The 21,094-nt window shown below is 43.1% G+C and overlaps 1 protein-coding gene across 4 annotated transcripts in view; it reads left to right on the top strand.

Moving 5' to 3' along the window:
* fam49al (family with sequence similarity 49 member A, like) overlaps positions 1-20,013 on the top strand; it is a 45,675-nt gene extending 25,662 nt beyond the window's left edge. For 3 of the 4 annotated variants that reach the window (XM_033636888.2, XM_033636889.2, XM_078175708.1), the window contains 10 exons: positions 1,572-1,651; positions 5,410-5,531; positions 8,075-8,180; positions 11,082-11,218; positions 11,315-11,392; positions 11,579-11,695; positions 14,589-14,668; positions 15,078-15,204; positions 17,817-17,887; positions 17,999-20,013. In XM_033636888.2, coding sequence (XP_033492779.1) covers positions 1,579-1,651; positions 5,410-5,531; positions 8,075-8,180; positions 11,082-11,218; positions 11,315-11,392; positions 11,579-11,695; positions 14,589-14,668; positions 15,078-15,204; positions 17,817-17,887; positions 17,999-18,062 — 975 coding nt within the window. In that variant the 5' untranslated portion in view covers positions 1,572-1,578 and the 3' untranslated portion in view covers positions 18,063-20,013. The remainder of the gene's footprint in view (positions 1-1,571; positions 1,652-5,409; positions 5,532-8,074; positions 8,181-11,081; positions 11,219-11,314; positions 11,393-11,578; positions 11,696-14,588; positions 14,669-15,077; positions 15,205-17,816; positions 17,888-17,998) is intronic. The other variant, XM_033636890.2, reaches the window with a different exon arrangement.
* The last annotated feature ends 1,081 nt before the right edge of the window (positions 20,014-21,094 follow it).

The following is a 21,094-nucleotide window of genomic DNA, read 5'->3' as shown; positions in this document are numbered from 1 at the left end:
CACGACATTTCTCCGTCTTCACTTTTATGTCACAGAAACTCGTCTCTCTCACTTTGTCTCGTCCAGTTTCATTTTTGACGCACAGCTCTCATTACAGAGTTAACAGCTGCTCACAGACAGAGATGGTCGAATCAGTCGGGCGCTCATGTGTAGTTTTATTTTCGGTTCTGCTCTCAAGGTCATTCGGTTGGTTATCAAGTAATTTTGATTCTCTCAATTTGATTTTTCAGTATTTTTGTTCAGTTCATACTGAAACAAATATGATCTCATTTAATTTACAATTTGTGCCAGAACATGTGGCATAAAATAAACTATTTCTATATATTTTAACATAGAATTCTTTCTCTTTTTGGTGGTTTTTCATTTATTCTAATTTTCTCTCAATTATTATTTTTGCATGATTGTTGGGATGATTTAATCAATTCCTAGTGAAACAAATGTAATACCATATCATTTTTAAGATTTTTGCCAGAAAATAAAAAATAATTAATAAGGATTCAGTTTTTTTAAATTATTTTCATTCTATCTCAATTATTATTATTTATACTTTATTCTTGGAATAGTTTACTCAGTTGCTCATGAAACCAACATAATGCCATATAATTTAGGATTTTTGCCAGAAAATTGGAAAAAAATCTTTTATTTATTTATTTATTCTTTTAAACACAGAATTATTTTGTATGTGTTTGTTTTTCAATTACATTTTTTGATTCTCAATTCTTTATTATTTTTGTTTGATTCTTGGATTAGCTTACTCAGTTCCTACTGACATATAATTTAAAATGTTTTTCAGAAAATAAGAAATAATTTCTAGTCTTTTATTTTTTTAGTTTAGACAATTTTACAAAAATATATAATTTAAGAGTTTTACTGGAAAGGGATAAATTGTTTTATTTATTATTATTTAGTTTCCCATTATTTTTTATTTTTTCTCTGTTATTATGATTTTATAATAATAAATAATATTTTTTTTGTTATTTAATTTATCTATTTATTTTTATTTTATTTTATTTGCTTGATTCTTTTTTTGTTTAAGATTTTTGCCAGAAAATGAGAAATAAATTCTAATCATTATATATATTTTTTATAAATACATACTTTTAATTGAGGGGGTCATTTCTTTTCGTTCTTTCTCAAATATTATTATTTTTCACTGCACTCAGTTTCTTATTAAACAAATAAAATGCCACATATTTTCAGAGTTGTGTCATAGAGTGAGGAATAAATTCTTATAGTTATAATTGTTCAAATAGATTTTTGCCTGTTCACACTGTCTTCTCTGTAACCTTTGACCTCTGACCTTGATGACGGCCATCATCACCAGATCAGTGACATATTGATCTGTAAATAAAGGAGTGGGATTAAAGATGCTCTGTGTTCATGTTGCCATGCTTCACCCAGGACATTCCTCCACCACATCATCCCAACAGCCCTCTCTCATCCAGTCCTCCACCCCGACACCGTCACCTCTCACACACCACACACACACACATACACACACGTACACGTGCACAGCCCCGACACCCGTCCCCTCATCACCCACAGACTTCTCCCCTCTCTCTCTGTTCCAGGGGGCTCATGGGAAACCTCCTGAAAGTGCTGGCTTGCGCCGAACTTGAGCATGGCCCAATAGTTTTCCTTGACTTTGAACGTGAGACCATCCGCTTCTTATTTTTTTGAGTTATCCCTTTCTCTTTGTTGCCTTTTGCTTTCTTTTCCTCATTCCATCGATCGTAGCTGACCATCGTGTCATCTTTACGTCCTTATTTACTCCTTCCTCCCTCCTCCTCCTCCTCACCCTCCTCTTTATCTTTTGATTTCTGCTCCAGGGACTGGCATTTGAGAGGCGTTTGGCTTCTTTCTAAAGAGTCTTATTCACACGCGCCACATCTTATTAGACGCAGACAGATGCACAAAGGCATGGTGACGCCTGAGCAAAGTGACAACAATGATGCTTTGATCTCGGCTCCTAAGATACAAAAACTGAGGAGACACAAACAGCGGATGCCAAGATGCCAGTCCTGTGTGGGGCTCTGTTGCTCGGGGATGACGATGGCCCACAAAAGTCCATCGTCATCCCTCCTCCTCCTCATCTCCTCATCCCCTATTGTATGACCTGTTGTGTGTCTGACCTGTGTGTGTGTATGTGTGTGTTGCACTAAACAGTGTGTGTGTTAGTGAGACTGATGAAGAGAGAAAAGAGAGAAAGATTGTGAAGGAGGTTGGTAAATCAAACCACCTCTGTCCCCCCTTTTTCTCATGTTCCTAGTCGGTGAATCTTAAACTTTGCGCTGTGAAAAAGTCCATCATAACAAGTCATTTTATTTCAGTGCTCAGCGTTAAAATCTTCTGCAGCTGTTGCAAAAACTTAAAATGTTAAAAACAAATCCTGCTGAAGATTTTACGTCTGATCTCTGAGACTGAATGAATTGTTAGGGTGGAGATGTTTTGCTGTGTGTCCCCACATATTCTGCTCCTCCTCAACCACTTTCCCCCTTTAACAGCTGGCTTCCTCCTCCTCCTCCTCCTCCTCCTCCTCCTTCTCCTCCTTTACTGACTGTATGTCAGAGTGGGAGAGCTCACTGCTGGCGAGAGAGACGTCAGCTGTCAAACAGGCTGAATTTCCCCTTCATTTATTATGCCTGTGATTCACTTTAGTTCAGAAGCGAGTGGAATGAGTCAGACTGCAGCTCGGCAGCTTTAGACACGTCCCCGGCCCCCCCGGCCCCCCCGGTGCCATCTGTGAGCTCTCCTCCTCGGCCCAGAGACACTCACCTCTGTCACACAGCTCAAAGTTTGGTATCAACTCCATCCTGAGCTCTCACTAAACTATTCATGGCTGAATGCTAATGAATATACCGCCTTACAAACTTGTGACGGATCAGGAGCAAAACAGTTGCACTGATGATTTATTTCAAACACATTAAAACTACTTGGAAATATCTTTTAAAATCCTGCTTTTGAAGCTACAGTCAGATCAGCTAGCTTAGCTTAGCTTAGCTTAGCATAAAGACTAAACAGGGTGAAACAAAATCCACTCCTCACAGCTCTGAAGCTCTCTACACATGTTATGTGACATTTTTTAAATCCATACAAAAACCAAAATATAAAAAGGAGTGACGTCAATTTTCCAGAAAGAGTCCAGCACTTCAAATACGTCACCCCCAAAATGACCACTTGTACATTAATTAGCTCTGCAGTGTTAGCTTGAATTTGTGAAGACAACGTTTTTCTTGCATCCCCCACAGAAAGCGGTGAACATATTGATTTACCAAGTTGTCGACTTCCAGCGTCAGACACCGACAACAAAAGCCGTCCTTTCATGTCAGCATGATACACGTCCAGTTACCGTTATTGTTTAACGCCTCATTATTATGGATGAGACTGAGCGTATGACTGGATACATGGGACTTGGATTATTCTGCACGAGTTGTGTCAGAGTCAGTAAACAGATGTTTTAACAGAGTTTTGCTGTTGTTAAATGTGTACCGTGTTTCCTGTGGAGGCTTGCAAGACAAACAAAGTTCTCTCAGGGATTAAAGGTGCACCAGCATGGCTGACTGATATACAGATGGTCATTTTGTGGGTGATGTGTCAATGAATGAACTTAATGCACAGAATGCAGCGCAAAGTGTTTCACAATTCAGCTGTAGAGACGAACAGCAAAGAAATAAAACAGTAATCAAGGAAACAAAAGCATGAACAAGCTTCAGCATCTCGCTGGCTCAGCAGAGGCTGCACCTGAGCTGTATAGTGTAAATGACAAAATGCAGTTTGGGTTAATGAATTCAAATGAGCTTTAAAATTGAGATCAGAATCCTCTTATTTTTTGGGCCCACTAGTACGATCTCAGTCTTATCTTCATTTAGCTCAAGGAAGTTCTGTCTCATCCAATCATTAACAGCTGATTAACAATCAGTTATTATGGATGAAACAAGGTATTTGCGTCACCTGGCATCATTTAAACCTCATGAAAACCTTTCAGGCACCATAGGTGAAGAAAAAAACCCTCTGGACAGAGTCAGGTCAGATGTTTCCCTCCCTGCCTCCAGACTTTATTCTAAACTAAATTAAGCATCTCCATTCACCTATTCAGCATTCAGATATAGGCTAAGAGTGATATGTTGACACTGCAAGAAAGCAAACTATTCCTTAATGCCATGAGCATATGCTTTGCTCATTTATTAATTACTGTACCTATTAAACAGAATCTTGCTGTTTACGGCAGGAACACAGGAGCACATTGGTGAGATCACTAAAATAGCAGTGCTTGCTGTGCATGTTGTGGCAGTGTGCATGTAGGATAACAAATATTCCATGATTACTCGTTCTCTGCAGGGAGACGATGCCTCAGGGTGCAAAAATAATCACCGCATGTAGAGAGCTGCCTGGGCCCACTCCCGCTCCCTCTTTATACCTGAGTCACACATGGAGAGGGACAGCTGCAGGAAAAGAAATCCAAACACAACGATGACTCGAGAGGACGCGTCCTAAATTGTGTCCCTCAAACACTTAATCCCTCCTGTACGCATGCAGCACGCCACATGGGCACACAAAGCAGAGCTGTGACTGGGAGGTGCCCTGGGGCAAAAACACTGAGTTTACAGTACGTACGCTGCTCGGTGTGTGTGTGAGTGAGACAGAGACAGAGCCCAGAGGTGCTCCTCCCTGCTGAGTGTTTGCTTTAATGTTTCTCACAATTAAACCTCAAGGGCAAAATAAAGTCTCTACCCATTCATAGATGCAGAGATGGATCAGACTATTACCTGGATCTGATGAGACAGTTACACCTAGCAGTATAAATCTCCTCTGAACAGGCAGCTGAGACGATTAGAGTTCAGCAGTCAGACACAAGTGGAGCAGCCCGGTCTCTTTTACTGCGACTCAAACCATCAGGATGTTAAATTATCTGTTATCACATCCAAAAAGTTCCCTGAGGAGAAACTGACTCGTCATCTTCATGTCCTTATTGGACACCACACGCTGTAATCAAACCTCGCTGTGTGACAGAGCGTGGCGTGCAGGTCTCTTGTTATAATTCGATGGCGGGTAAATTGGATCATTCATTTAGTGGCCAGATTTGGACCCTAGATGGCTGCAGTGTCCACTGCGCAGTGATTTCCACTTGTAGGGACATTTTGCAGTCGTGTAGTGAGTCACTCTCAGGTGTTTATCTGGCCGTCTAAGGTTGTCACCTCTTCAGCTCTTCCTCCGTCACTAACCTCCTTCTCTTCTCAAATCTCCTCTCATTATCTCCTCCCTCCCTCCTCGCCATCTTTCCTTTCCTCTTTTTTGCCAAATCCCTCCATATATTCAACCGTACCTTACATCACACTTTCACTTCCCACTCCTTCTCTCTTCCTCTTTCCCTCCTCCCCTCTTTGCTCCCCTTCCTTCGTCCCCTCCCAGATGCCCAGCCCACGGAGGCAGAGACAGCCGTGTGGAACCAGGTCAGCGCCGTGCTGGAGGAGGCTCATGGGATCCTCGCCGAGCTGCAGTCCTATAATGGCGCTGGCCAGGAGATACGAGAAGTGAGCACGAAGCAGTCGATAAGTGCTGAACATCAATAAACTGTCGAGCCACGGTGCAGTGTGTGATTCACGTGGCCTGCCGGGGTGCAGCTCTGTACATGGTGCAGCCTGCAGCCTGTGCTGAATATAGGCACAGACAGAAATGTGTGAAAGAGTTTTTTCAAACAAACATTTCAGGCAATATGTTGTTTTTTTGGCAACGCTCTGGTGGAGTCATAAACATCACCTGTTAGGAAGCTGCTGTGCCGTCTCCATGAACACCAGATTCAGAGACACGTTACTGGAACCAGTTTCCACCGCTCAGCTGTTGGCATCACTCGTCTCCTCACCTTGATGACATGTCTTAAGACACTTAGGCAGACTCTTACACTTAACTGTATTTCACTTAACGTGCAGCTGCAGAGGATTGCTGAAGCTGGTCACTGTGTTCACGTGCACAAAATATTCAGATTTTTGCCCTCTTTCCAAAAAAGACAACATTCCTACCAAGCTATTTGCAGAGCTGGGCACCCAGTAGCTCACCGGGCACAGAGGCTGTGTCCTCGCTGCAACTGCTGCAGGTTCAATTCCAGCCTGTGCCTTCTTTGCTGCGTGTCATCCCCTCTTAAACTACTCTATCTAACAAAGGCAAAAAGCCATAAAAAATAATCCTTAAAAAATGTATATTCCATTAATTCTTTCACTTACATGCAGCTGTGGCTGGAGACACTTTATATTTTGCTTCGTTGCATCAAAATAGTATTTTTTCAAAGTGCTCTTATCAGTGGAGCACTTGTTGGACCGTGTGAACACATCCTCCCTCTTTTATTCCCTTAAACTCTTTCTTGAGAATCAGCGTTGCGATATTTGCACATATCCAAAAACCTGTTGATATCTAAGTCTTTCATAAAGTTTCATTGAGTAAAGAAACAATACCAAAGACACGCACACTCCAACATCCAATGGAGTGGGTGTTGGACCAAAGAAACGTCAGGCAAAGTCTGCACACCCAGCAGTTCCCATTTAGAAAGATTTTAATGCAGTGATGTTTGGAACCACACAGCTCTTTCCTCAGACTTCTGATAAATGACAGAAAGTCGCCATCTGAAGTACCCATAGTGCCCGAGCCCGTCGTGACACGCCACACCTGTTGCCCATATTCATAGTAAAGATAAACCAAGAAAATAAATGGACTACACTTTCACAGCGCCTTTCTACCCTTTCGACCACTCAAAGTGCTTTTTACACTACGAGTCACACTACACACTAGCTGTGTTTCCATCCAAAAGTGATTTGAATCATTGGGAAATGCGCATTAAAAGAAATACGAATCCTGTGTGTTTCCATTAAATCTACGGACTTTGGTGAAAACTATGAACTCGCGCGAGTTTTCCGCAGAACCGGAAACAAAACAAGTCTTGCATTCTTCTTCTTCTATGTTTTCTGGCGGTTGGCAACCAGCTTGTAAATGCATTACCGCCTTCCCAACCCGGAGTGTGGATATCACCATGGAGAGAGGTGCACTACGTCAGACTTAATTCAAACATAAGTGTTTCCATCCCCCGTTTTGCGAATCAACATTTTTTCGAATCAACCAAAACCCGGCTAAAGCAAGCGTATTTTAGTTTGTGCGAATCAGGAGGTTTTAATTCGAATTTTGGCGTTTCCATCATAATTTTCCGATGCGATACTTCTAGATACGCATCTACACAGGCTGATGGAAACATGGCTACTGGTGGCCGAGGCTACCGTACAAGGTGCCACTTGCTACTCAGTTTTAACACACTCACACACCGGTGGAACAGCCAGTGGGAGGAATTTAGGGTTCAGTATCTTGCCCAAGGATGCTTTGACATGTGGACTGGAGGAGCCGGGGATCAAATCGCTGATCTTCCGATTAGTGGGCGACCCGCTCTACCTCCTGAGAAGAGCTCTTTCTGGTCAATGAAGTTCAGCATCACCGTCCCATTTTACAGGGCGGCTGTGACTCAGGAGGTACAGCTGGTTATCCTCTAATCAGTAGATCAGCGGTTCGATCCCCAGCTCCTCAAGTTTACATGTCAAAGCATCCTTGTGCGAGATTCTGAACCCCAAATTGCTCCCAGTGGAGCAAACTGAATATACATGTGTACCCTAATATCATACCAGAGCAACCTTTAATACAAAATATGAGGGGGAAATACAAGCATGTACACATTTTATATCCTCCAGCCTCTGATACATTACGGACAGTCCCTAAGAAATGTTGTTGCTACTTTGTCGTATGTGCCTGTTGTGTGTTTTGGTCAACTATGTCTCGTAAAGTCTTAAAATAACCTCCCTAAATAATACAAAGGATGTTATGTGTCATGACAGTAAAACTAAATGAGGTTTTCCTGGTTAATGACATTTGACAGTCTTTGATACTGAAGTTTTTGCTGAACTGAAATTACTATAATATGGAAGTGATATCAGAGCTGAAAGTGAAAATGTTTTCCCTAAGTGAAGTTTGGCTTTGAGGCAGCGAGGATAGAAGAGACGGAGGATCATTTTTGGAGAGTAACATCTGTGCTCCTCGCCTGCAGGCCATCCAGAACCCAGGCGACCTCGCTCTGCAGGAGAAGGCCTGGAACGCAGTCTGCCCCCTGGTGGCCAAACTGAAGCGCTTCTACGAGTTTTCCCTCCGACTGGGTGAGTGTGGCTGTGAAGTAACTTCAGGTGACGTAACACTCTCTGGTGGCCATATTGGAGGACCAATAAGAGCTGGAATTATGGCTGCAAGCAGCTGTAGCCTAAATTTAGAGAGAGCGTTTGCTCAGTCGTACTCAGCGCCTCGTTTCTTTGATTCTGAGCAGCTATCAGAGGGAACATTTCTGCACCTCAGTGTGTGAATGTGTTGTATGGGTTACACAGTGAGAGGAAGGGAGGATTACACTGTAGCAGCAGTAGGAGATGACGTGCACAGAAAGAGGAGCATCACTCACGCTCATCTCTCTTTGCTGAGGCTGTAATGAGCTTTTCTTGCGTTCTGGCAAAGCTGTAAATTCTTTCTTTGCTCTGTTTGTCACATCTTGTGACAGAGATGTGTGTGAGGTGGGCGTCTCAGAGCAAGTGTACAGGACTGCTGACATGTTCAACACAAGCTGTTGTTTTGTCTTTTTGACAGCGATTCGACAGGTCCAGGATGTGACACATGTGACGTGTACGAGATGTGACAGACAGTCTCTGTTAATAGCCACATTGTGACCCTGACAAATACAGTGAAAAAACATTTCAACACAGTGAACACACCGTATACGTTTCACTGAACCTGAAATAAGAGTCAGATTCATTTTAAGAACAGGTAGACTCTGATCATCACCAGCAAACCTCATCTTGTGCTGTCAGCGCTGCTTCACAGCTCCACGCCACCGCCGTGATTTCACATGCAATTTCAGTCCGGCAGCATTCCTCAACACACACACACACACACGTACTATGATGTCCTCTCAGCCATCTCTGCAGCATCCTGACCTAGCAGGCAGGCAGCCGTTGCTACGGAAACAGTGGTACATGGTCGTCCAGCACAAAGAGAGACGGGGAGAGGAGTAACAGCAGAGGAATAGAGTTCGTCTGCCGCCTCTGCTCTGCCTTCCAATAATACTTCGATCTCATGGACATCACGTTCTCAGCTTACCATAGAAAGAGGCCTAACTAATTATTAATGATAATGTATCAGTGCTAATGTATCTGTGAGGTATAGTACAACAGATAGCTCGGAGACGTCCCGCCCTCCTCATGCAGAGAAAGGGATCTAATCTTGTACAAACTAGAAGCTCCTTCCTGTTTAGCTCCATCTTTTTGAAAGGTATTGATTAAAGCAAGGGAGACAACAAGAGGTTAAAAGGTCACGTATACAGTAAACAAACAGCTGCAGTGTGTCAGTATGTCCCCTCAGGAGTCAGCGCTCAGGATAGGGAGCGAGCGCTCTGTGCTAACAGCAGGAGGGAGAGTGGGGTTTCTGCCCAGGCCCTTTAGATGAAACACTTCATAGCTGTATTTATAGAAGGCCCTTATGCATTTTTAATGCAGAGAAAGGGATGGGGCCTCGGGGGACTTTGCTTCTGAGGCATCACTGCTCCACAGAGCCTCTGAGGTCCAGCTCTGGTGTCTGATTTGTTAGAGAACAGGCTTAGGTTCAATAGCATGTGTGACACAGAGGATATGTGTGGTCGGTGATACAGCGTCCACGAGGGCGCTCAGGCTGTGTGAGGCCGCCGTGTGGTCTCTGTGGAGTCACACGCACAGTATATGTTCATTTAGTTTGTCTAGTTGAAGGAAATGTATTGTTAATGCAAAAAGAGAGCTGCTGAACTGCAGAGCGTCTGCAGCCTGCTCCTCAGAGGCTTCAGGCTACGTTAGCTGCTACCAAGCTAACGCAGGAAATGAGCAGCAGTCTGCGGGGTGAAAGTCCAGTGTTTGTTAGTCCCATCCATCTCTCGTACGACCCGCCCTATAGGGACTCTCTCGCTCCTTATACTATTGCAGACGGTGTCAGAAACAGACGCCGCTCAGTGCAGATTATACAACCACGAATAGTGTCTCAGTGCATCGGTGTCTGACGCTGACATTCTCTGACAAAGCGGTTGTATTTGACGTGTCTGGCTGTGGCCGGCGGCGTCAGAAATAGCTGCCACCTGGTGTGTATCATAGCAAAAGTTTCCTCTGTACATTCTGACGCTGAAGTCACTGACAAAGCAGCAGCATTTGACGAGTTGGGGGTGAGAACGGTCAGGTCCTCAAAGGTAATTGGAACGCAGCATCTGATCAAACTGTGGATGGTTGTGGTGCATTGTGTGTAATTTAGGCAGCAGGTTTTAATGAGGAGTGCATGGATTAGAAAGATTAACTCTGCTTCTGCTGCATCGATTTTGGTCCTTTTTAAGAACCATCCATCTTGAGCCTGACAGTTACAGGAGGGCAATGCTAAATCTGTGGAGGAGTGATCACCGAAGTTAATGTGTCATCTATACCAGATTTGAGGGCAATCAATGAAGCTGAAGTTGTTGATATTTCTAAATCAATGTGGTGAACCGACTGACCAATCGACACACCAGCATGGTCATCCTTAAAGCCACACAGCTAGCCTGGCTAACTGTGTTACAAAGAACTCCACATTTAGAGTTAAACAGACATGTTGAAGCTCGAGGGCTCTAATGTTAAATTTCTGGTCACATTAAAAGTTAAATGGCAGCCAGAAGGTTTCCGTTTGAGGACCTGAGCCCTCTTCTCTGAGGGGATCCAAAGGCCTGTCCTACTGCCTGAGGCCAGATCCCTCTGTGCCCTAAAAGTGCTGGGTCCATGTCTGAAAGGTATCCCATGATATGCAGCGAGGACGGGACGGAGCTGAAGTGACTTCATGTGTTTGAAGCAGTTTAAATCTGCTGCTGCTGCATTTTGTTCTTAAATCTAGTGACGTGAAAGAGACTTGAGATCCAGGTCAGATTAGAGAGTTACAGCAGTCTGAACACAAGAGGGAGATGAAAACCTGAACATTAGCAGTGTGGCGTGCAGATTCCAGCTCATGCAGATACATGTCTGACACCTTTGCAGAGAACGCCTTGCGCAGCCTGCTGGAGGCGCTGACGAGCCCGCCGTACGCTCCCATGCAGCACCTGGAGAGAGAGCAGGCCCTCGCCAAACAGTTCGCTGAGATCCTTCACTTCACACTCAGCTTCGATGAACTGAAGGTGAGCAGGATAACGTATGGTCTGATTAGCTCACAGACTGACCTTTACTGTGCTGGAGAATCCATATGATAAATCACCTCCTCTCTCTCTGTGCAGATGACAAATCCAGCCATTCAGAATGACTTCAGCTACTACAGGAGGACTATAAGCAGGAACAGGCTGAACAACCAGCAGGTGAGGCTGTTCATGTTGCATGGCTCCTCTTTGTCTCTCAAATCATTCAGGTGGAGGTCGTTCTTTCCTCCTAACCATACAATTCCATCTGCCATTCGAGTCACACAGATGACTGGATGATTATTGGACTGAGTGCAACTGATGATAAATGTTTATTAAGGACATCTGCTTTGTACCTGCACACAGCTGGAAGCAGAGAACGAGGTCAACAATGAGATGGCGAATCGGATGTCTCTGTTCTACGCTGAGGCAACACCAATGCTGAAGACTCTGAGTAACGCCACCACCAAGTTTGTTTCAGAGGTACGTCTCCGATTCTTCCCAAGTCAGGTCTAAGGACATGGATTGATTACTGAGCGGACCAAGGACCCCGAGTGTCAGGGGCTCCCCCGGCCTGAACCTGCAAGATGTCACTCAAATGAACACAAACCAACCAGAAAGAGACTCACAAAGACCAGAAATGGCCACAAAGAGACACCAAAAGACCACAATGTGGCACCAAATGACAACAAAGAGACAAAAGGACCACAAAGACACACAAAAAGACCACAGATAGACACAAAAGACCCTACTGAGACACAAAAAGACCACAAAGACACACAAAAATGAATATAAAGAGACACAAAAAGACCACAAAGAGACAAAAAATGACTACAAAGAGATACAAAAAGACCACAAAAAGACAAAAAAAGACACAGAAAAACCACAAAGAGACACAAAAAGACCACAAAGAGACACAAAATGACTACAAAGAGATACAAAAAGACCACAAAGAGACAAAAAATGACTACAAAGAGATACAAAAAGACCACAAAGAGACAAAAATGACTTCCGAGACACAAAATGACCCCGAAGAGACAAAAAAAGACACAGAAAGACCACAAAGAGACACAAAAAGACCACAAAGAGACACAAAATGACTACAAAGAGACACAAAAAGACCACAAAGAGGCACAAAAAGACACAAATAGACCACAAAGAGACAAAATTGACTTCAGAGACACAAAATGACCTCAAAGAGACAAAAAAGACACAGAAAGACCACAAAGAGACAAAAAATGACTACAAAGAGACACAAAAAGACCACAAAGAGACAAAAATTACTTTAGAGACACAAAATGACCACAAAGAGACAAAAAAAGACACAGAAAGACCACAAAGAGACAAAAAATGACTACAAAGAGACACAAAAAGACCACAAAGAGACAAAAAATGACTACAAAGAGACACAAAAAGACACAAAAAGACCACAAAGAGACAAAAATGACTTTAGAGACACAAAATGACCACAAAGAGACAAAAAAAGACACAGAAAGACCACAAAGAGACAAAAAATGACTACAAAGAGATACAAAAAGACCACAAAGAGACAAAAAATGACTTCAGAGACACAAAATGACCACAAAAAGACAAAAAAAGACACAGAAAAACCACAAAGAGACACAAAAAGACCACAAAGAGACACAAAATGACTACAAAGACATACAAAAAGACCACAAAGAGACAAAAAATGACTACAAAGAGATACAAAAAGACCACAAAGAGACAAAAATGACTTCCGAGACACAAAATGACCCCGAAGAGACAAAAAAAGACACAGAAAGACCACAAAGAGACACAAAAAGACCACAAAGAGACACAAAATGACTACAAAGAGACACAAAAAGACCACAAAGAGGCACAAAAAGACACAAATAGACCACAAAGAGACAAAATTGACTTCAGAGACACAAAATGACCTCAAAGAGACAAAAAAGACACAGAAAGACCACAAAGAGACAAAAAATGACTACAAAGAGACACAAAAAGACCACAAAGAGACAAAAATTACTTTAGAGACACAAAATGACCACAAAGAGACAAAAAAAGACACAGAAAGACCACAAAGAGACAAAAAATGACTACAAAGAGACACAAAAAGACCACAAAGAGACAAAAATGACTACAAAGAGACACAAAAAGACACAAAAAGACCACAAAGAGACAAAAATGACTTTAGAGACACAAAATGACCACAAAGAGACAAAAAAAGACACAGAAAGACCACAAAGAGATAAAAAATGACTACAAAGAGACACAAAAAGACTACAAAGAGACAAAAAAATACTACAAAGAGACACAAAAAGACACAAAAAGACCACAAAGAGACAAAATTGACTTCAGAGACACAAAATGACCACAAAGAGACAAAAAAAGACACAGAAAAACCACAAAGAGTCACAAAAAGACCACAAAGAGACACAAAATGACTACAAAGAGACACTAAATGACCACAGAGAGACACAAAATGACTACAAAGACATAAAATGACTTCAAAGAGACAAAAAAATGACCACAGATAGGCACAAAAGACCCTATTGAGACACAAAAAGATCAGAAAAAAGACAATGACTTCAAAGAGACACAAAAAGACCACAAAGACACACAAAATGACTTCAAAGAGAAAAAAATGACCACAGATAGACACAAAAGACCCTATTGAGACACAAAAAGACCACAAAGACACACAAAAATGACTTCAAAGAGACACAAAATGACAACAAAGAGACACAAAAAGACCACAGTGACACAACAACCTAAAAAATTAAAGTTAAATGACAACAAAGAGACACAAACCAACCACAGAGAGACAAAATTAAAACCACAAAAAGATGCATAACAACTACTAAGAAACGCAACACCACCACAAAGTCTGTGTGTTTTGCTCCTATGTTGAAAAGGTGTTGGGGCCCTTTGTATGTCTGTGCCCAGGGGCCCGTTGTCTCATAACCCACCCATGTCTGTAGATAAGTCTCTTGTACTGAGACTTGGTTAAAACAAAAAGTAGACTCTGAGAACTGAGCTGCTGAAACTTCCCCCTCCTTCTTTTACTGTCAGAACTGTATTCTAGTGTTTCTTATGATCTCTACACCTCAGAGCATCACGACCAACAGACATTTGAGACCACTGCAACATTTAGAGGACATGTTGGTCACGATTGCCTCTCAGCAAAGTCGCCCTGCCTTCCTCATACTTTACCAAACTGCAGCCTTGTCTCCACCTGGTGGCAGAACATTTTGTTCAGTCAGTAAACTACAGAGGGAGGAAAGAGGGGAGAGATGAGCGTTCTCAGTGTTTATCTCACTTCCAAACATTTAAATGAATGAACCGTAACAGGCTTTGCTCTGCTCTCATGTCTCTTTGTTCTGTCCTTTAGAATAAGACCTTGCCCATAGAGGACACCACAGACTGTCTGAGCACCATGGCCTGTGTGTGCCGTGTCATGCTGGAGACTCCGTGAGTATTTCCACACTTCCTTCCATCATCCTTTCTTCAGCTCATCTGTGTCTCTGCTCGTCCTCTCCAAAGGTCAGAAGCCCAGATTTTAATTAATGAGCCTTTCAAAGTGAACACAAAGAGGCCTTCTCATGTTTGAGTAATTCAATAGAATGAATCACACTCGTTCACTCATTCATTCATTGATGGAGTCCATCATGCTACATTTAAAATGGTTCATCTTTCTTTATGTCTCTATGTGAATAAAAAGTCATCAGCAATTTGTGGAGACAATCGCACAGAGCTTCAGATAACAGTAGCAATAATCTGCGCCTGACTCCACGTCCCATCCTGCTCTCTGCTCTGATTCAACAATCTGCTTAATGCCTGTGTGTTAAACTGCTCTCCTCCATCACTGTCTCCGTCACAGGGAGTACCGCTGTCGGTTCACCAACACAGACACCATGCTGTTCTGCATGAGGGTGATGGTGGGAGTCATCATTCTCTACGACCACGTTCACCCCGTCGGGGCTTTTGCCAAGACCTCCAAAATCGATGTGAGTACACAGTTTAAAACAGATCTGCCTCCTGAGAAGCTGCAACACTCTTAAACACCCCCTTTAAAATGTCTATTTGATGACATTAGACACAGTGCGACACCCAAACTGGCTCTTGGTCAGGTTGGCTTCTGTGCCAAGTCCCCAGGAACAGTACTGGGCTAATGTCTGGTCTGTCTCATGATGCCGTGGGGCCCAAAAAGTCTTTTTCCCATAGACTTACATTAGTAAAGAGATGTCTGTCCCAGCCCTCACAAAATGACTCCTTTCACTATCAGAATTTGATCCTTTCAGTTCGATAACATTTAAGTCTAGAAGAGCCGCACAGTTAAATCATTTATCCCCATTCTAGCTAGCGAAGGGCTAAACAGGAAGTTAGCTGCTTGGTTAAAGGTTGTTTTCACATACAGTCCTTTTGAAACAAACTGAACTCAGTCCTCTTAAAGTGCACGAAAAAGTGGACCAAAACAAAAGGGACTCAGTTCTTTTTGTGTTCACATTGTCAGCTCATTTGGAAAAGGACTCAGTTCTATTCCTGGTCCACTTCAGCTCTGATGGGGCCTCAGTCCTCTTTCACACTATAGCCTATATTTGTTTTTACTTTGACGTGGTGCTAATGTTGGCTTAGCATTAGTTTGGACGCTGACTAATGGCCAGGAAAGTGTTTTATGCGGAACATAATGATGTCACAGTGAAGCTGACCTTTGACCTTTTGGATATAAAATGTCATCACTTCATTATTTTATCCTTTTCTCATAATTAGCGTGTGAATTCTTGAGTTATGACCAAAAACACATTTTGTTAGGTCACACTGATCTTTGACCACCAAAATCTAATGAGCTCATCCCTGAGTCCAAGTGGACGTTCCCTCTGCACGGTGATACAATTGACCTATGGCTAAGCCACGCCCCCTCCACTCACTCGGACAAACTATCAACATTCAGTGAGCGGCGCTATGGCAGGTGTCACAGTACACGGCATTTCACAGGAGGCAACTGATGATTTTTGGAGACATAACGATCAGATGTCATTGAGAAGTAACCAAAAGGGCCTAAACTACGCATTGGAGGGATATATTCATCATTTTATTGTTGAGAAGGTCGATGAAAAGCTTAAATTACAAGCCAAAATTTACAGGTCACAGTGTACGCTTGTGAACCGCATCTGGTTGCCGTCACCATCAAAGACAACAAGTTAAAGTGCCACTGAAGTTAAGGTTTTTGGCTCAGAATATGAGAAAAGGATAACGGCCTTTTTACCATCTTTACCAAGAGTGTCTCTCCGTTAGTTTGGTGCTACAGTATTTACACTGAATCATTCAGCATAACGTTTGCCAACCTTTGTTATCTCTGCCATTACAGATAAGTTAATGAAGCTAAGCTCCAGAAGTTAACGTTAGCTTAACTAGAGCCCTTTGGACAACAGCTAACAATGATGTACGATCACCAAAGTACAAAACTAGAACAAAATAGGCTAATGAACTCCCAGCAAACAAGGTGACATGATGAACAACGCAGCTAGGAGCTAACGTTAGGCTAACTTTAGCTAACGTTAGCTAGAGATGTTAAAGATAACTTTATATTTCTTTCCAGCAAAGTGACAATATGTTGCCTCAAACACAATGTTGACTTACCTTAGAACAGATGTAGACATCATTGTTAATCTTATTCACGTTGAGTTGATGTTGTGGTCTAACGTTACCACACAACTTTATCCAAAGGAGACACTTTTCTCGCTTGAGATGTGGTTTAAAGTGTAAAAAATACACCTGGTCGCCCAGCCTCTCAGGATACCTTGTGTCAGAGTTGCATGTACCCCATGCACACCGTTTGACCATTTTTAAACTTCAAATCCCCGAAAAAGCTCATAAAACCGAACAAACTGACTTTCTGTAATGCATTTCAATGGACGTCCAGGCAGAGAATGTCTGAGTTTATGGCTATACGCACTGTGATTGGCTCATTGCGTTTGAGGGCGGGGCTTAGCCATAGGTCAATTGACAGGTGTAGTTCAGCAGAAAGAAAATAGTTCCATACATGAAACTGCTCACAACAAAGTCTGTGGAAAATCTTGAGTAACCAGGTCATGATTCCTGCGAAGAGACGTTGATGTTGAGTTTTTAAATGTATTTTTTTGGCGCTTTGAGCACCATAAGCCGAGCACCATCTAGTTCCATTATACTGGAGAGAAGGCAGACATCTCTACAGCCGATATCTCCAACACTGTGCAACTCACACTAATACTATCTAGACTGATACATAGTGCTACGGGTAACAGGAGAAATATGTATGTTTGATTTTGGAGTGAACTGTCCCTTTAAATCAAACAGTGAGAAGAGCAAAAATATTTCTTTGATTCAGCAGGATCATCATCCTCACCTGGACAGACAATAGATCACACTTCATGTTAAAGCATAACGAGCCCAGAGGGAACCACAGGTCTAACCTTATCAAGACCTGTGTTTGCTCATGTACGAAACATATTCACACACTTTGACTTTATAAAGGTGCGGTGTGTGCAGAGTTGGTGTTTGGCTGCAGCAGCAGGAGATGAGGTAGATCTGAGGCTGCTGACCTTTCTCTAACACCGTGTGTCGTCTTTGTGTCGCGCAGATGAAGGGCTGCATCAAGGTGCTGAAAGAGCAACCGTCCAACAGTGTGGAGGGACTTCTGAATGCACTGAGGTGTGTATGAACATGTGTGTGTGTTTTAGTGACAGAGAAAGAGATATAAACAGATGTGACGCACAAATATGTCTCAGAGCATTCTGATGTCTCTGTCACTGTCTCCTTCAGGTATACGACACGGCATCTAAATGATGACAGCACCTCCAAACAAATCAGGGCCCTGCTGCAATGAGAAGGAGGAGAGAGGGAGGAACGAAGGAGCGCACTTGAAGAAGGAGGAAAAAGAGAGGAAGAAGGAGGAGGAAACAAACGCCAGTGGCTGATAAACCTGTTTGTTTACAACGAACAAAGAAAATCATCTCCAGGTCCACACAAACCTGATGATAATAAGAAGAGGAAAATAATTATATATATTGTCAGCTGTCCATCATTCTGTCTCTCATTTTGTAAAGTAAGAAAAGAGAAAAAAAAAAGCCAGAAAAGAAAATATAGATATATATTAAAACAAGTGAAACACAAGCAGCAGATGAAGAAGACGTAGGGTTAAAGAGGAAGCTATATTGCAAAATTTAAGGTCAGAACCGACACAAACTGAAAATGTACAAAAACAGAGAGGGTTCATGTTCCAGCAGTAGTCTGACAAGTATTTTTGCACACACTTTGAAACGACACCATCTCCTTTCCCCTGAGATCTGATCCCAAAGTGATTCCCGCAGACTTTCCCGTGCCCCCTCGCTCAGTTACACCGGAGGAGGTTTGAAGCTCTTGAGGTTGCAGATGTCTGACTCCTTCAGCTGCACCGAGCTCAGGTGATTCATGGAGCAATGTGATGGATGCACTCCGGAGATTTGCTTCTGCCTGTTTGTTTCTTTTCTGCGTCGGTGCAGCTGAAGTAGAGGAGGCAAGGACACAAGTTGTTAGGATGCCTCCATTCTCTTTGCCCTGATTTCTCCCTCATTGCCCGTCACCCTCACCCTTATTCCCATCCATCCATCCCTCCATCCATGAGATACCTGATTTTTCCTCGGCACATAAAAATCCCCTCCATGCTGTGTGCCCGACGCTGTAAATGTTCCAGCACGAAACATCTCGTGAGTAGTCTGGCTTTACTTGAACAACTTTGTTCACTCTCTCTTTCTCCATGGTGCTAATGTGGTTTAGATATCACAGTACTATCTTGTTAGACATCAGCTCCTTCATCCCTTTTTCTCTGCACTAATATGTTAAATCTCAAACTCTGAGAACGGCAGATTTGCTCTCTTTGATTTCACATTAGTGCACAAACAGGGACGAATCAGATTTTACTCGACTCGTATGATCCATGAGAGGCTTTCTGGGAAACCACAGCACACTTACTTCTTCACCCAGTGCCAAAGCTGATTGGTTTTTACTTTTATTGTATCATCAAGCCAGGCTGGATGAAGAGGAGGCCGATGAAGAGGAGGAGGAGAAGGAGGAGGAGGGGGGGGGGGGGATTTGAGGGGTTGAAATCTTGTAAAACATCACAAACATCATATGAAACAGCCGAGACGACACAAGCCGACACACACACACAGTCAGAAAGAGTCACACGTGCATTTTAAGGGAGAGATCTGAGTGTCACAGTGTAAATATGAGTCTCTTCTCAGCAGGCATCTACATGGTCAGCTTGGGTCCTCGAGGAAAAACACAGTCTGCATACAACTCTTAGTTTTAGTACGAGGTGGTTAAAGAGCTACGTCATTGAATAAGTGGGAAATAAAAATGAAACTAAAAAAAGATTCAAACGGAGATTAAAAAGAACAAGTGCTGTACTTTGGATGTCTATAGCCCTTAGTCTAATTTAATTTGATCTTATAATATATTTTCTATACAGGGGTATGTGCACAAGCATATTCTGTATAAATATATAGATGGCATGTTGTAAAAGTTCTGACAGAAATGTGTAAATAAGGTGTTTTTATTCATTTTTAATTGTTCAGTGACGCTGAAATTGGGTATGTGTTGTCTCTCAGAATTACCATGCGTTTGGCTTGGACCATCGGACTTGCCGTAGTCATAGGTTTCAGAAATTCAGCTTCATTATTATTGCAGATGAACCAGAGGGAGGGGAGGGACGCTGTGTGGGGGGGAGAGGGGCTGTCCATTTGCTTGTTATTTTGTACATTTTGTGCAACAATAAACTTGTCATTTATTACATTCAACCACTGATGTTGTGTCTCTGTACAGCGCCACGTAAGTCAGAGCGTGTGTGGTTTCTTTTATTAATAATACATCAATTTTCATCCGGGGCGGGTCCTGGGGGCAGCAGGCTGAGCAAAGCACCCCAGATGTCCCTCTCCTCAGCAACACTTTCCAGCTCCTCCTAGGGGATCCCAAGGTGTTGCCAGACCAGATGAGATATATAATCCCTCCAGTGTGTTCTGGGTCTGCACAAACCACCTCAACTGACCCCTTTCAACATGAAGGTGCAGCGCCTCCGAGCTCCCCCTGGATGTCTGAGCTCCTCCCCCTATCTCTGAGACACCCTACAGAAGAAACTCATTTCAGACGCTTGTATCTGTGATCTCATTCTTTCAGTCACTACCCAGAGCTCATGACCATAGGTGAGGGTTGGGACGGAGATGGACCAGGAAATTGAAAGCTTTGCCCTCCGGCCCAGCTCCCTCTGAACCACGACTGTCTGGCGCAGTGTCCACATCACTGCAAAAGCCGCACCAAACTGCTGATCCATCTCTCGCTCCATTCTACCCTCAAGATCTCAATACTTGAACTCCTTCGCTTGAGGCAGGAACTCTCTCCCAACCCGGAGGGAACAATCCACATTTTTCCAGCAGAGAACCACGGCCTCAGATTTGGAGGTGCTGACTCTCATCCCGACCCCTTCACACTCAAACCGCCCCAGGTCATGCTGGAAGTCACGGTGTGATGAAGCCAACAGAACAACATCATCTGTAAAGAGCAGAGATTCAACTCTGAGGTCCTCAAACTGGACCCCTTCCTTCCCCCGGCTGTGCCTTGAGATCCTGTCCACGAATATCACAAACAGGATTGGTGACAAGGGACGACCCTGTCGGAGGCCAACACCCACTGAGAACATGTTTGACTTTACGCCAAGTACGCGGATGCAGCTCTTAGTTTGGTCACACGGGATCACACGGGGTCGGATAGCTCGTAGCAGTGAGCCTGGTCCCTCCTAGTCATGCAGTACCACTCCCTGAGGGACGCAGTCGTAAGCCAACAGTTCTAAGGGGTATATGATATACCAGGATACATTTTTAAAAA

This window comes from Epinephelus lanceolatus, chromosome 16, assembly GCF_041903045.1.
Source record: "Epinephelus lanceolatus isolate andai-2023 chromosome 16, ASM4190304v1, whole genome shotgun sequence".
NCBI classification, from domain to species: Eukaryota; Metazoa; Chordata; class Actinopteri; order Perciformes; family Serranidae; genus Epinephelus; species Epinephelus lanceolatus.
The sequence above is the reverse complement of the archived record's forward strand: the minus strand, read 5'-3'. Positions and strand labels throughout refer to the sequence as shown.